At 39.1% G+C, this 16,711-nt stretch overlaps 1 protein-coding gene across 1 annotated transcript; it reads right to left on the bottom strand.

Moving 5' to 3' along the window:
- Window positions 1–370: 370 nt before the first annotated feature.
- On the bottom strand, window positions 371–13,603 carry bmp16 (bone morphogenetic protein 16). The gene is made up of 3 exons (XM_086081390.1): window positions 13,285–13,603; window positions 5,777–6,150; window positions 371–4,750 (listed from the first exon to the last, which is right to left on the bottom strand). Exons 2-3 carry the CDS (start codon window positions 6,141–6,143, stop codon window positions 3,801–3,803), a joined length of 1,317 nt encoding a protein of 438 aa, XP_085937516.1. The 5' UTR covers window positions 6,144–6,150; window positions 13,285–13,603; the 3' UTR covers window positions 371–3,800.
- Between the last annotated feature and the right edge of the window lie 3,108 nt (window positions 13,604–16,711).

The following is a 16,711-nucleotide window of genomic DNA, read 5'->3' as shown; positions in this document are numbered from 1 at the left end:
AAGTGCTCTATAAATAAAGTTGAGTTAATGAATGAATATATTGATGCAATTAATTGGTGCTTATTTCTGTTGTTTTTTTGCTATTGAATTTAATTTCATTCAATTTAGTTTATTTCCTTTGTGTATAAACTTGTATTTCATAGATGCATGATATTCTTGATATATTTTTTTCCTCCTATTTGCTTTTTCTTTTGCAATGTTTTACTATTATACCAATTTGTATTCATTATTTAGAATCACATTTTTTTTTCTTTTATTATCTTTAGAGCTCTAACATATTATTTGAACAAGCGGGTCTTGTGGCTTCACTTCTGTGTCTATGTATTAAGAATCCTGAGTGCATGGAACAGAAAAATCTCACAAGCTCTCATGTGTTTGTTTTCTTTATTGGGAGTCATATTCTGAACATTTTACAAGCTGCTGCTGCTTCGTCGATGTTTTCACAAAGAGAGAAGAGAATGCGACACTGGAAAAACAATGAGCAGAAAACACGTCGATTGAAAGGCACAAAAATGTGCCATCAGTTTTTCTTTGCTGTTGACACATGCAGACACAGCGGACGAGACTTCACTTCAGCAGCAGTGACGACACACATATACACTTATACACTTGCACTAGGGATTGCATGATTTTAGATTATTTTTTTTCCTTATATCACAAATGTGATAAAAGACTAGTGAACATCGACTAGTCGCTGATAATGCTACTGATATATATTTTTTTAGTAAAGAAATATAATTTTATCAATTAGTGGATTGAACAATGAAGATTTTTTTGTAGTGTACTACAGCGGTCCCAACCAAAAAAAAAGCAAATAAAAACACGCAAATGTATAGTTTTTGTAAATAGAGGGAGCCCTTCACATTTTTCTCATCAACAATATGGCTGGTGTTATCTTTTATTCCTTAGCATAGCGTGTTGTAAGATGGGACATCATATCCACACTCCAAAAAATTAAGCATTTCTCTGTTTGACTATTTTTATTTCACTTGTGCTTTTATTGTACATTATATGATGATAGACTTTTTACTTGTCTCATTTTTGGCAAAATATTTTCACACGTTTATACACAGGATCATAAAGTGATCAAGTTGCGACATGGATAAAGTTCTTGTTAGCACACTTATTGTTGTCTGTGGATTATTAAACCTAACACTTTATCAACGAAAATGGACCGTCACTTTGTGCTGCTGTGCCAGCAGAGGTGGCAAATCCATGTCCAGAAAGTAAAAAACCCTGCCACAGTTTGGCTTTAGCCCCTTGTGCTAGCTAGCTAGTGCTCTAGCAGGTATCCGAGCACCCGGGGAGCTAGCCAGGGAGCTCGCTCGCTAGCATCTGGGGCTAAAGCCAAACTGTGGCAGGGTTTTTACTTTCTGGAACTGGATTTGTCACCTCTGTTTGCCAGTCCTGTGGTCCCGCTGGTGAAAATATTTTAAGACTAGCGACGATCATACTAGTCAAAGTTAGCTCACCACTTTTCTCACCAGATTATTTCTGTACTCTCGCATCTGCGCAGATGTATGAAAAGTGTATCGCCTGGTTGACTGAATGAGCAAGACGAGATGCCAAATGCGCAAAATTAGTGATTAGTCGACTTCAAGCTTTAAATATTGATGCAAAGTAGTAAAGTCAACTTGTTGAAATCAGTTCGCCCCCTATAAGCGACTAGTCGACCTCACACTCTGAACATCATTGTGGAGTAGTCAAGTTGACTATTCAATTCATCACTTCAACACCCTATTAGTGACTATTCGATTTAATACTCGTCACGTCATTGTGGACTGGAAAAGTTGTCAAGTCAACTAGTCTATTCAACCCCTAAGTCACAAACGCCCGCACGCACTCCTACGCACACACACACAGCTTTGTTAGTGGACACCACTTATGTTGTGAACGTTGCTCAGCTGACATGACGCACAAACAGGTAAAGCCATAACTCACTTCATGTGAGTGTGCAGCTTATCTTAAATATCACCAAGATTAAATACGCCGCAACGCTGCAGCCTTTAAATACATTTTAAGTTAGAGAATGGCGCGGTGGCAGATTGATATGGAATCGCGTCGGATCATCTTCACGTCTGCAAAGAAAATATTTATTTTAAATAATAATAGAGTACATTCAGAACAATAGCGCTGTAATTTCTTTCTCAGCATTGTTGATGAGTTGTACTTAAATAGCTGGTGACATACAGGTGCTTTCGAGGACGATGTTTTGATTGATGCTGTTTATCGCTGTTGCAAAACAATGTCAAAGGAATGAGAAGTGTTGACCTGTTTTCCTGCTGCACAGTACCTGCTCACGATTGACGGTTTTGTTGAACTACTGCTGGTCAGTCACTATTTAAGAAGCTTAAGCGGGGTTTACACATACCATTTTTTTTTTGCATATTGTCACCCTCATGAAATAGACAGTCATTTTTTTGATTTTTTTTTTTTTGCCTAAATCATCTCCTCATGATGAAAATGCTTCAATTTTTGTGTTCCCTGAAAAAAAATCTATGCATCTATGACTGTAAGGATAATTGCTCAGGAAAATGTTACCAATACATCTGATAATTCTTCTGTAAATTGGTCAATTGCAAGTTGAGATACCAAAAATAAATTTGATAGTGAATACTGTTGTCAGTCGACTCATCGACTAATCTAATGAACCCGTTCAACCCGTAGTATAGTGACTTTTCGATGAAATGATTTCAAATTTTTTTGGGAAGAGTGAAGTCAGTTGGTTAGATCCCTATTAGTTACTAGTCGACTTTATGCTCTAAAAGTCGTTGTAGCGTAGTAAAGTAAAATGGTTGACCAGTCGATTAATATGAAAAAAAGCTACTTTTAACACACCCCTCACCATAGAATAATAGCTCAGGGTAATCTTTCAAAAACATCTGATAATCTGACTTTAATATTAAGGAGGCAAAAAATGCTTAAAGGAGAAGTCAACCTTAAACATTTTTGGACAATATGTTATATGTGACCTCACTAGTCTAAACATGACCAGAAATCCAGAATTTTTTATCAATCTCAGGGGCGGCCATTTTGCCACTTGCTGTCGACCAATCACATCTTACCTGTTTTCTGAAGCTGAGCTGTGATTGGTTGTTACCCGAGACCTGAGCAGCTGTGATGTCATTTTCACCCGACAGCAAGTGGCAAAATGGCCGCCTCCTGATATTGATAAAAATTGCTGGATTTTGCTGCTTAACTGACGCAATATTGGTGGGGCTGCATCTAACATATTTTTGTCAAGATTTTTTATTTTAAATCTTTTTTGGGGGGGGGGGCTTCCCCTTTAAATAAGGTCAAGATGCCGTCAATACATGATTAGTGAGTAGTCGACCTCAAGAGGTAAACGTCAATGCGGAAGAGTGTCATTGACGAATCCAGTCAATCCTTAATAGCTACTAGTAACTTGTTGACGTCGTTCTTTAAAAAGTTTTTTAGAAGAGTTACTGTAAGTCGACACATCAACTAGTCAACAACTAGTTAACTAGTTGACGTCACACTCCAAATGTCATTGTGGAGTGGTAAACTTGTTGACTACTCGATTAAAAAAAAAAAAAATCTTTCAAATACATCTGATAATTTGACTTTTCCTGAGTGGCCGAAATGCTCAAATTTGGTCCGATTAATGATATGTGTGTACCCCGCTTTAGCTGTTCAACATTGCTTCAATTAACATTTTGACCGTGCAGTGGAAAAGCGGAGCAACATTTTCTGATGTTTACACTCAAACTGAGATCTCCCTCACATTTAGTCGTCATCCTGCCATCGTCGTCCTCCCCGGACGGTATCTGCTCAGCACGCTACCGGCACCCGCATCCCTCCACCACCATGTCCGGGTAGTTCTTCAGCACCACGCGGTCCTGGGGGTCCAGGTAGAGCAGGGCGATGGGGCTGAGCGAGGTGGGCACGCAGCAGGCCCGCGGCACGGCGCCGTTGACCGAGTTGACGAGCGTCTGCACCATGGCGTGGCTAGAGGAATTCATGTGGTCGGCCAGGGGGAAGCGGCACTCGCCCAGGCAGAAGAAGGCGTGGTAGCCGCTGGGTGCGATGATCCACTCGTGCCAGCCCACCTCGTTAAAATCCACGTAGAGGGGATGGCGGCGGCAGCGGTTGCGGGAGAGGCGCTTGAGCTTGGCCGCACGACCTCCGTTTCGTTTCACTCTTCCCGTTTGGTCACCCCAGCTCGGCGTTTTATACGTTTTACCCCGGCCCCACTTTTTGTCCCTATTCCAGCTTTTCCTAGCCACCCCGCTGAGGTTCCTCCTGCCGTGTTTGACCAAAGGCTCTCCACGCCCGTCGTGACTATACGTCACCAGGAGGGGCCTCTCCTGGGCCCAGCTGTGCTCGTCCTGCCCCACAGACCTGCACACCCTCAAGTGCCCCCCTTTATGTCGCTCCCCTTTCCCCAGATCGGTGCTGTTCTCTGACACCACCTCCAGGAGGAAGCCAAGGTGGTCCGCTCCAGTCAGGGCCAAATCAAAGAGCTCTGCCTTCAGGCTGAACGCCTCCCAAAGGTTGCCTTTTGGATGATTTTGAGGTTCAGCGGCGAGGAGTCTGGTCTCCAGCAGGGTGGGGACCTGCTGGTGCCCAGAGAGGTACAGGTTCAGTCTGTGGGGCCCGGGGCCCAGGAAGGTGGTCCTGGCGGTGCGTAGGAGGCGGAGCTCAGCCGAGAGCACCTTCTCATCCAGGGGGATGGATGAGATGTTGAAGGAGATGTGTGCCCATTTCTGGTCCTCTACTGTGAGGGGCTCTAAGGGAACAACAACGAGACAAAGTCTTACTGTTTGCAATTTATTTAACCTTTGTTTATTTCTTTATCCAGTTCAATGAGAACAGATTCTCATTTGCAATGCCAAACTGGCTGCAAACATGCATTAGAGGTGTCAGTCAAATGCTAATTAATTCATATTTTTTGAATAATCACCTCTTAGAAATTTGATTAATCACGATTAATCACTTAATCGCTTTTTCTCGACATTTTTCGCCCGCCAAATTTGAAGAGCACCTGTTATGTGTTAATTATTAATCTGCATTAATACATGATTAAAGCGATCATTTTTTTTTACTTTGACAGCACTAATATGTATATATATATATATATATATATTTATTTATTTTTCCAAAAATAAATGAGCAAATACTAGTAACCAGGAATAAAGCATAATAAATACTACAACAAATAAAAATAACACTGGGCAACATTTTTTATGCTTGTTCCCAAATTGCCATTATTTTATGGCAGATTTTTCTCCACAGCTGACCCTGCAGATAAGCAAAATTCCACTGATTAGCTGCAGTAAGACTGTAGTAGGAAGAGCTCAGCTACGTGCCAACTTGTTTGTGCTGTCGCAATTGAGGCAGTGTGCTGAGAATATATTTTATGTGGATTATTTTTACACCGTTTTTTATTGTATTAATTTTAGCCAACCCCCATTTTTCATGGAATATGTTTAATAGTATGTCCTCTTTTTTCAAAAATTTTTGGGGGTTCAAAAATATTTATTATTGTATTATTTTTTGCCCCAATACAATTATAATCGCCATCAATTACTCAACCCTGTCTAATCTATAGTGAGCGTGCTCGAACCATCTGCCATGTTTTGGTTGTTAAATGAGACTTGTCAAAGATATCTACACCTGTCATAAAGTAGATTTTTACATCACCATGTGCTGATAAAAGAGAACATACAAACAGCTTGCACGGTGCGGGCTAAAGGTCCTCGGCTTGCTCTCATTTTGACACAGGTGTGTGGTCACGGTGTAGCACTGGTCTTACCGTTGTGGTGAAAGCTGCGTATGGTGTTGGCCTGCTGCACGTGCTGGCTGGGGAAGCTGAAGGCGGGGTCTTCCAGCAGGTGGTACTGCTGCTGGTGAAAGCGGTACAGATCCAGGAGGTACCGAGGGATCGGCACGCCGGGCCGAGGGCTGGGCTGCGACTGCAGGCCCAGGCGGCTCAGCAGGAGATTCTGGATGGTCTGAGCCAGGCCCGCCTCCGGGGTGGACCCGGTGGGCGGGGGCTCCGAGGTGGCGGGCGACGGGCCGGCTAGCCTGCCATTGAGGACCTCGTCGGTGTCACCTTGGCTACCGGTCGAGGCTTGAGGTAGCAGCAGGACCATGAGGAGCAGGAGGTTAGCAAGGAGCATGGTGGACCTAATGTGAGGAACAAGACAGTGCTCAAGTAAAAAAACAATTAAAATAATAAACAATTAAAATATTGGTACACCCCCACCACTGCATTATTTTGTTAAAAAATACATCTGGAAATATTGGGGGAAAGTTCTAAACCATTGTCATGGAAAACATTAGCTAGTTTTTTATTAATTGTTTTATTTTTTTCATTCTGGCTTCGTCTTTATTAGTTTTAGTATTAGTTTTAGTATTAGTTTTGGTATTAGTTTTAGTATTAGTTTTAGTATTAGTTTTATGTGTAGTTATAGAGTATTCTTCGAGTGCATGATTAAAAAGAAAGGTCACAATAAGTAATGTGTGATACAGTAAAGTAAATCACAATTCCCAAATGACTCTTCAAGCTTCTTTCCGTACAGCAACACCAAAATAAATACATTTAAAATGGACCCTAAAAGCTCATGTATGAAATTGACAAAGATGAAAATGAAGGACATTTTTGCTGTAATTATAGTTTCAGTTTCAAGTTACTTGCTCTGTTTTTATTTTTATTTCATTTATGAAAATGTTCTTATTTTATTTTATTTACGTTCAGTTATTTACTTCCCCAAGCTTTTAATAACACAATCGCTTGCATTTTTTTTTTTTAAACCTTATTAGGAGCAAAACTGATGACTAATTTGCAGAAAATAAAACAAAGCTACGTAAAATACTTTATGTGTGATGCGAATGATGTTTACGCAATGTGAGAGAAAGCACAAGTTAACATTACTGAATGTTCCACTTGGATGTCAGGCATAGTTTGTGAAGTCATGCAATATTTGTCTAAAAATAAAATTATAAACTGATTCATTAGTAAACCAAGGTTCCACTAATAGGTTAAGGCCATCTTTCAACCAACATCCAAGGATGAATAAATAAATTACATCGGGAGAACATAATATTACCGATTCAAAGAACAATGATTTGAATTCTGCATATCACTTGCATTTGATTATCTTCCCTCCCTTGCATTTAGCATCCAGCCCGAAGAAAATGATTGCTCCCGTGAACTACAATGAGAGGTGACACACAACAAGATGAGTTCTTCCCTCCCATTCTGTCTCTCATACATTTTGACTGTGAGTGTGCGTGTGTGCGCGGGAACATGACCACAAACTGGGAGGTCGCACAATCACGACCACGGCTAACAGCATACCATCATGACGTCATGTTAATAAGTCAACCGGTCATTAAAGCGTTAACGGCCCTCCTGGGGTGAAAATTGAGGTGAAGTGTTAAAAAAAAAGAAAAAAGTATCCAAATAAAAGAAGTCAAACCAGAGCTGACATTAGAAGATGCACAAGTAAAAAAATAAAATAGGGTTATTATTATAGTTAAGAAAAACTAAGAAATAACTACAGCTAAAATTGAAAAACATTTTCCTTTATGAAACGAAATAAAAACAAAAATGCTTTTGAAATAATGAAAACTAATGGACACTACACCTTAAGTTTATAAAATCAACTAAAGATAACTATAATGAAAATGTAAATTTTCGTACATTCATTATACGTGAGCTTTCTGGGTTAATTTGAATTCATACCGACTGGAAGGTCAAACAGTAATTTGAGAATAGTAGTTTACTTTATTACACTGTTCTTAGTGACCTTTTTGTTGTTGTTGCACTCAACAAATACTCCATACATATTTAAAAACAAAAAAACAACCAAAAACTAAAACTAATACAAAAACTAACAAAAAAATAAACTCTCCCAGAAAAAATAAAATAAAATAAATAAACTAAAATGAAGCCTTTTCCCAAAAATAAAAACTAACAAACCTGCTCTAAAAGCTAATTAAAACTAATTGAATAAAAAAAAATCACCATGAAATCAAAACTTGTTATAATGAAAAATGCCCAACTATTATAACCCTGGTCTGCCCTCCTTTATCTCTTTACGAGGCATCGAATGGATTAACGGCAAGATAACGAGGCGTTTAGGGCCCGAGCGAACGCATAATGATGCCGTAATAGCCCACGTATCTGGCCCCGCTGTCAGAAAAGAGGTTAGCGCGAGGCTACAGGTGTGACCGTATCGGTTTATGCTTTTATGCGTACGTGATTGCGTACACCCGGCCGGCCGAAGCGGGTTCAAAGGGCACGGGAAAAACAGCGTGGGATTGTCGTGACCCATCCATTACAGTGTGATGGCCGGCCCCACCCAGTAGGGAGCGTTTCACCTGAGGCGTAGGCAGCTCAGTACAATTACAGATGAGACGCCTCTCCCTGGTTGCTAAAAAAGGACAAGCAAGAAGACATCTCTCCTGTACTTTCCTCCTCTACTAAAAGACACTGAAAGGTTCAAAGGTTCACATAGCATGGGCAGTGCACTCACAGAAACGTACAAGAAAAAATACTAACAATAAAGCTGCAATGTTGCCAGGAAAAAGTCAATTTACGGGAATAAAAGTGGTAATTTGACAGGATATAAATCTTAATATTATGACGAAAAATGGTAAGTATGTGGAAAAAGGTCATGATGCTTTCAGACAAAGCTGTAAAGAAAATTGTACAATTTCGCCTACAAGTATAGTGACAAATCTAAGGCTTTTTCTGGTGTTCTAAAGACTCATAACATGACAGTCTTTGATAATATTTGGATAGTCTAGCGTTTAACAATACAGGATGAGATAGACTTATATAATATGGGTTTAGACAAATAATTTAATTAAAGTTGCTCTATGTCTATTGCCCCAAAATATCTTTACAATAGCTTTCAAATTTCCCACCCTCTCTCTGTGGATGTGACTTCATGTGCGCAATTGCGTATTGTAGAATGCATGAAAAAGGGAGTGTGCAGTTTCATTTTTTGGCCACATGTGGCAGTAGCGATTCAAAATAAAATGTTCTGCATTCAAGCAGCTTTAAGTCATGAAGTTGTTTTGAGAAGTGATGGCCCATTTCAAAGGGAAAATAAAAAACAAACCAAAAGACTAACAGAAGAAACTTAATTTATAGCTGTAAACATATTTCGTTTTTTTTTTTTACTCACTTTTTGCCTCTCCTATGATGTTTTTCCTTTCTCCTTCAATTACATGCAAATTCCCAATTATGCAAACAAGGCAATCATGTCATTTTAAATTTTTTACTTTCCTTACTGGGGAGTTAGCAACACTGCACCCATAAATTTATTGACATTTTTTTTCTATATCTAACATTCACTTGGGATTAGAGAGAGAGAGTGAGAGAGAGTGAGAGAGAGAGAGAGAGAGAGAGAGAGAGAGAGAGAGAGAGAGAGAGAGAGAGAGAGAGAGAGAGAGAGAGAGAGAGAGAGAGAGAGACAGACAGACTGTGATGAATGATTTTGGTAAAATGAAGGTTTTAAGACATATTGGATGTGACCTGACCTCCCTGAGCAGCAGACAGTGTGGCGATAAACTCCCATCCTCTCTTTTTATCTGTTTATTTCAACGTGGTTTTCCCCCTTCCTCCTTCACTACAACCGTGTCTTTCTTTTTTTTTTTTACCTCAATGGCTTCTCCCCCCTCCTTTTATTCTATTTTTCCAAAGCCTTATATGAATGGTGTTTTTGCGGAAGAGTGCGGCACATGGACGGCCCCCAGTGTCACTGCAGCTGGTTGATTTATCCGCCGCCACTGTCTTCATGTTACGCCTGGTCCTCAACTTTCCCTTCCTGTTGCTCTTCCCGTGTTTCTTTTCCCAAATTCCTCCTCTCTCTCTCTCTCTCTCTCTCTCTCTCTCTCTCTCTCTCTCTCTCTCTCTCTCTCTCTCTTTCTCTCTTTCTCTTCTGGACTTCTCAGTCCCCCTCTACAGCTCACTCGTTGTTGTGCTTTGGAACATGTTGCATGACAGCTAAATATTCCACTTGCTTAAAACCGAGCTGCTGACAACTACAGTGGGCTAACTCCATTTTGGTCATTTTTCATATCTTTCAGTTACAGCTATTATTATATTATAACATAATTATAATATTGGTTTAGATTTAGTTCCAATGTTAACATTTAGGGGGCAGCTCATTATTGCGCTCCGGCCATCTTCTATTGATTCATCAGTTCAACACTGGACTAACTCCCACTTCCAAGATGGCCGTGCAAATAAAAATAGGTTCAGAAAGTAAGGTTTGCTTTAGTTTGGGGGTCAGTACAGCTGTATGATTGTATAAGTGAATGTTGTTTTCCATCTTTCACTAACTATTGAATTGATAGCTTTGACAGATATTTTGGACTTAGATCACTATTGCACTAATAAGCTTCTTTCTATCTTCAGTTTGTTCCTTCTCTTGAAAGCAACCAAGATGATACTGAAAATGGTGACATGTATACATATACATGAGGTATACCTCAATTGTGGATGAAGTGCAAGCAATATGTTCCAATGTGATTTAATTCCAAAATTATATTTAATAAAAGGTCAAAATCTGAGGGAAAACACATTTTCTCTAAAAACATACTGTATATCCTGAAAAAGTAATAACCATGATAAAAATCTCCCAGATTGTATTGCAGCCACATTTTTAATTACATACTTTCTAGCAAAACAACTAAAAATGGATTTACCCCACTTTTGTTGTTAATGGCACAATATCATGTCATTTTCCATAGTGAGCTCATTAAACAACCTTTTCTGGAAACCAAAATTGTGTGTTTGTTTGTTTTTGCATTAATTTATATGCATATCGTCGCTGCTATGTGAAAAACACTTATGTCCATTATTTTATTTTATTTACGTTTTTGGGATGAAACTGAATACAGACATCTCAAAAACATTTTTAAAAAATGGACATAAGTGTTTTTCACAAAGCAGCAACGATATGTTCATGTTATGTTACAGTTAGCATCTATGTATGATCTCCAAATGCTCATTTGTTGCACACACACCACAACGTCAACAACACTCATTTACCAGCAGTTTGAGCCTCACTGGACACTTCATTAGGTATACCTGCATCATCCAATGCAACACAACATATGCCCTCACAATCAGAGAGGTATTCATTAAACAATATGATAACTATTGTGGTGCTGTAGAAATGCACTGCATCATATAAAGAGGTGTTCCTAATATTTTGAATTCCCTATGAGAGGGCCGAAATATTACAAACAGGAGAGACAAGCTCGGGTGGAAATATTGACAAACGGTATCTCACTGGTGGCTACTAGTGTCACACTGCGTCTGACAGTAAGTAAAAAACACAAGACTGCCTGTTTTTCACATTAATAACGCTCTCGGCGGCAGCCACCTCACAACGCGCAGGCTCAATTACCTGCTGCTCTTTGAACTCATAATGGGAACACTCTTCAGGTAGCTTATAGAGCACTGGCGTTGGGATTGAGCAACTGCTGTGTTTGTATGCATGCGTGTGTTTTCCCCAGTGTGACTAATGTCTTCAGCAGCACACTTCCAGACAAATGGGCGTATTTTGACTGCTCAAGCAGCACTAAATGTCATTTAAGAACCTCTAAAAATACTACCGGTGACAGTAGACATTAGAATGTAATGTATTCATATTTTGAATACACACTTGGACCACAGTTTAAGAAAATGGATGGATGTTTGTGTTATGACTAAACTGTAGCACTGATTCTCCAAAGTCCCATAATGCACTGAAGTGGCTGGTGTGTTGTCACATAGCTTTCTCATTCAAGTAGACCCAAAATGCGGTATGTCGGTTAAATGAGTATTATTAGCGTGTTGGTTCCTTGAGTTAGGCATACGGTGGCTGTTGAGGGTCAAAAATGCATTTCGGAAAAGGGTCTATCCCAAAAGTAAATAATTATTTTTAGACGCGACGATACAGAAAACCATGTAAAAAAAAAAATAATAATTTCAGCACTAGAGTTTAATTCAAAAGTGAAACTCATATTATTGTCACTAAATACAGAGTGAAGTATTTCATGTAAATAGATGAAAATAGTTTTTAAAAGGGAAGTCCACCCCCCAAAAAGATCTTGACAACAATATGTTCTATGCAGCCCCACTAGTTTAAACACTGTATTCTGGTTAATATTCTGTTAGTGAAATATGAGTTACGCAGCAAAATCCAGCAGTTTTTATCAATATCAGAAGGCGGCCATTTTGCCACTTGCTGTCAAGTGAGAATGACATCACAGTTGCTCAGGTCTCAGGTAACAACCAATCACAGCTCAGCTTCAGAAAACAGGTGAGCTGTGATTGGTCGTTGCCTGAGCCCTGAGCAACTGTGATGTCATCTTCAGTCGACAGCAAGTGGCAAAATGCCCCCCCCCCCCCCTGAGGTGGGTAAAAACCGTTGGATTTTGCTTCAGAACTCATATTACACAAATGTAATATTAATCAGAATGTCATGTTTAGACATATAACATATTATTGTCAAGAAATGTTTAAGGTTGTTTTCCCCTTTTAATGGGTTCTCTGAAAAGTATTTTCCTAAAGTGTTTTGTTTAATGGATCTGTACAATATAAGAATTGCAATTACTGAATGAAACTATTGAAAATAAACCTTTCTAAAATATTTTAATGCAGTGATTCTCAAAGTGTGGTACTAGCATCACTAGTGGTGTTCAAGCTCACCCTATTGGCCCAAATACAGTACAGCTGTATTTAACTTTTTAGTACAATTTTCTTAGGTGCAGTGTTAACGTTCAAACTGTGCACAATGTTTTAGTGACTGGCGATGTTGGTCATTATGGTAGTACTTGGTTAGCATGTTAGCACTCAGTTTTTTTTAGGTGGTGTAAAAGGTTTGAGAACAACTATTTGAATGTATTGAGATTGAGATGTGATTGACTAATGAAGTTGATTGATGAAATGATGCACCTGACACACTGGTCATGGTATCACTATTACGGCATTGAAGGTCACCTGCTAAACACTCTCTGTACTTATGTTGCTGTTTACGTAATAAATGTTCATTTTTTGTTATAGTGGCTTGTTTGCTGTAGTACTAAAGTGGCGACAAATATCGGAATTTAATTTCTTGTGTGTTTCTTATATACTTGCCCAATCAAGATAATTGTGAATTAAGTTTTGGTAATGTCACTATTCATTTTCTTTAAAAAAAATTATTGGAATCAAATTTCAAAACTGATCACTCCCTCTTTTTGCAGTACTGTATGACACTGCTTGGCATTCAAATCTTATATTTGTTTATGCGTGTGTGTGTGTGTAGTGCTCACCTCCAGGTGTGCAGGGATGTACGCAGTGTCCATGGCTTATCCTTGAGCTCCAGTGTTCCGATCCCTCGGCTCTCCCTCCTGCTCCTTTGGACAGATTGGATTGTGTCAAGTCTTGCGTGGACTCTTTTCTTGCTTCTCTTAACTAGAGCGAGTGTCTGTCTATGTCATGTAAATACAACTCTACAACTACGTTGTGTAATACTCCCTCCATGTTGTATCCAAAGGTACACTTTCCACCTGCGTGTGCTGCTTAAAACACTGTGCAGGTGCTAATGTGTGTGCATGCAAAGAAGCTGGACGAGTGTGAGTGAATGAATCAACTCCCTGTTGGACCTCAACCCTCTTACTATATTGTCCCGCTCCCTTCCTTTGCTGTCTCCTCCCCCTTTTTTTCTCTCTCTCTCTCTCGCTCACTCATTCTCTCCCTCTTTCTCTCTCACACACGCACATACACATTTGCTCTCTTTGCTGCCTTTTTTTTGCCTAAAAAACGACCGTGTTAAACTTTTCCCAGCCACTAACTCCCTTATATTAATGTCACATTCATTTAATTAACCAACTAAACCAGCACATGACATTAAACAAACTAACAATTTCGCTTTTTTCCCCCCTCCCTCCCCATAACAAACTCACCTGCTGCGTGTCAAAAGCGCCATTGCTGTGGGACAATGGCTCCTTCATTATAAATACGTGGCCCTCGTAACTCGGAATGGGATTCGGGTATAATAAATAATAAACCCAAATGTATGAATGGATGAGTCAGCGGGCCGTGAAGTCAGCGCAGTTTGCGTTTGTGATTGGATGGAAGAATAGGGGGGGGGGGGGGGGGTAACTATTAGACGGGAGAAGCAAGGTGCACTCGTCCTTTCCGGAATTTATATTCATGGAGTGGCCCATGAGCAAACGTCTCTTTAGGATGCATCGTCTCACATCTTACTGCTCACACACGCACGAGAAACCCGCCTCATTCATCACAGCAAACACGCACACAAAACACTAGTCATGCACTCACATTGTTTTTCCCTGAGAAGTCAATCTGTTATCTGTCAATCAATTAACTTCTTGGACAACAGACTGTAATTGAAATATATGATTAGCTCATTCATGACTCGGTCACTATCTGTTGAAATTCTCAGCCCATTCATGCAGTTGTCTAAAAGTTGTACAGTTTGGAAACAGTCAAATATGCCTCGAAGACATTATTTTAATTTCCCTTGTCCTCACTATTCTGTCTTTCTCTTCATGACATTCACACACCCATGGCTGACAACAGGGCACTCTAAAGCAGCCATGCCAGTGAACCATCCAAAGGGAAGGTGTATATTCAAGGGAGTGTAGGTTTTAATTGTATTTATTTATTTATTTTTTAAAGAATGCAGTATGGGGATTTTGCGGGATCAGCTTAGTTGTCGTTGTCACAGTTTAAGCAACTTTGTTTCTCTTATATCGTCATACCATGATTTTGTTTATTTCAGCATAACTTCATTGCTGTAAATTTGCTTATCTTATATTGGCTTAGCGTATTGCAGTTTAGAGTATTTAGTTTAGTTAAGTGTATGTTACATTGGAATCATGTCGTCTAGCTATGTTAAGTTTTTGCCTTATTGGAAATTAGGATAGCTTGTCTGAATTTAGCTAAGTGTAGCATGGGGCTATAGATTAACTTATTTTAGTGTAGCGTCATTTTTCATAGATTAGTTTAGCCAATCTTATTAGAGCAGTTTATCATATCTTAGTTTTTTATTATGTAAAATATATAGGCATATTTTAGCCTGGCATAATCGAGCTTTGCTAAGTGTATTAGCATAACATGTCTGTAAGTTTAGTTTAACTTTTAACTACTGCTAGGGTAGTTTAGCAAATGGTATCTTATTGTAGTTTATGTTAAATTGGTGTCTTAGCATGGCATAGTCTGTTTTTTCTTAGTTTGTTTAGTTTACCTTATTTTTGTGAAGAACTGTTTGTTGCAGCGTAGTTGATCTTTTCTTGGTTTAGTGAAGTTTAGCATTTTAGCATGTCATGTCTGGGCATGAAATATAATGCATACCTCCATAATGAGAGTCTGATATGTTCTCCCTTGGTCTTCTTGGTCAGTCATCTGAATGCTCATAATAATAACATGGCTGTTAGCCTCTTAAATTAATAACACATTTAGGGACCACCACTTCAAATCCTAATGAAATCGGCATATCATCAGTGAACCTACACATCATGTTCTAATTTTTAAAACAGTATGAGTTTAAGTGATAATGGACAGTGGCAAGCTGAAAAATGTGTGTCAAACCGTATAAAGGCATTAATAGCCACTTGACATTCTTTCACATGTGATCTGCGGCTATACTGACCGCTGCCTCCTCCTCCTCCTCCTTCCAAATAAGCGGCGATTCCAGCCTCCAGGTTTCCCATCCTCTGGAAAAGACGTCTGCTGCCTTGTCCCGCTGACTTCCGCTGACGGGGGTGGAGAGCAACTTCTCAGCACCCTCTTCGCAAGTCATCCATCGTTGCAGCATTCTAGAATAGAGTGTAAAATCAGAACACAACAAATCAAATGTAAAATGGGATTTATTTATTTTTTTAGAAAACAAAACTCCTCTTAAAATAATTTCCTAAGTCGTTTTTTTGTTTTTTGTTTTTTTTGTGTGTGTTTTTTTGTTTGTTTTTTGCCTAAATCATTTCCTCATGATGCAAATGGTTAAAAAAATTGTGTTTCCTAAAAAAATCTGAAAAAATGACTAAGAAGGCGTCAAAATGGGATGTAAGATACTGGGCGGTTCTTAATGTAGTTTGGCTGTTTTAAATATATACCACGTAATTCTCTTTGTTTAATGTTTTGCTTGACAGTAAACATCCACTGTCAGTGGCAGTAAAGAGCCTCAAACTTCAACTCATTTTGAAGTGAGTAGAATTGAGTTTACTTCCACCATATAGTGCTTATATTTCAAGCTTGCACCAGTGAGTCAAAACAAACAAAAAAATGACGACACTTCTTGAAAAATGTGTACGTCAGGTTGCTCTTATCTCAAGGCATCACTGTACATCTTTTATCCCTTTCTGAAAATGCGACTTTAAACGAGCTTTTTCTGAAGTTTGCCTTCTATTGCAAATCAGCTAAGTTCCCAGCTCGGATGGGGACGATCCAGAGGCACTTTCGAGCTACAGTTCACTCGCTGACTAAATCACTATCAAGCTGAAAAACCCACATTTTACATGGCCTTGTCACTAACAGTCACCAAAGACCCAAATCAAAGTCCTTTTTTTTTCTCATCACAAAATGTTGCCAAAAGTTCTATCAAGTCAATGGCAGCAAAAGAGGAAGAGCATACATACACAATCCAAAAAAGGAAAAAAAAGGGGATTTTCATGTGCTCATTAGTGTCAATTAAGCAGTGTCAAAAAAAATTAAAATTTAAAACAAAAGTCCATATAG

This window comes from Leptonotus elevatus, chromosome 7 (assembly GCF_054856555.1).
Source record: "Leptonotus elevatus isolate MCC_2025b chromosome 7, RoL_Lele_1.0, whole genome shotgun sequence".
Classification (NCBI taxonomy): domain Eukaryota; kingdom Metazoa; phylum Chordata; class Actinopteri; order Syngnathiformes; family Syngnathidae; genus Leptonotus; species Leptonotus elevatus.
The sequence above is the reverse complement of the archived record's forward strand: the minus strand, read 5'-3'. Positions and strand labels throughout refer to the sequence as shown.

What these genes read in the sequence shown, in the direction of transcription:
- bmp16 (XM_086081390.1), bottom strand. Translation starts at nt 6,143, where the DNA reads ATGCTCCTTGCTAACCTCCTGCTCCTCATGGTCCTGCTGCTACCTCAA. An exon ending in ACGCAGCTTTCACCACAACG is followed by an intron (nt 4,751 to 5,776) that starts GTAAGACCAGTG and finishes TTGTTCCCTTAG; the next exon opens with AGCCCCTCACAGTAGAGGAC.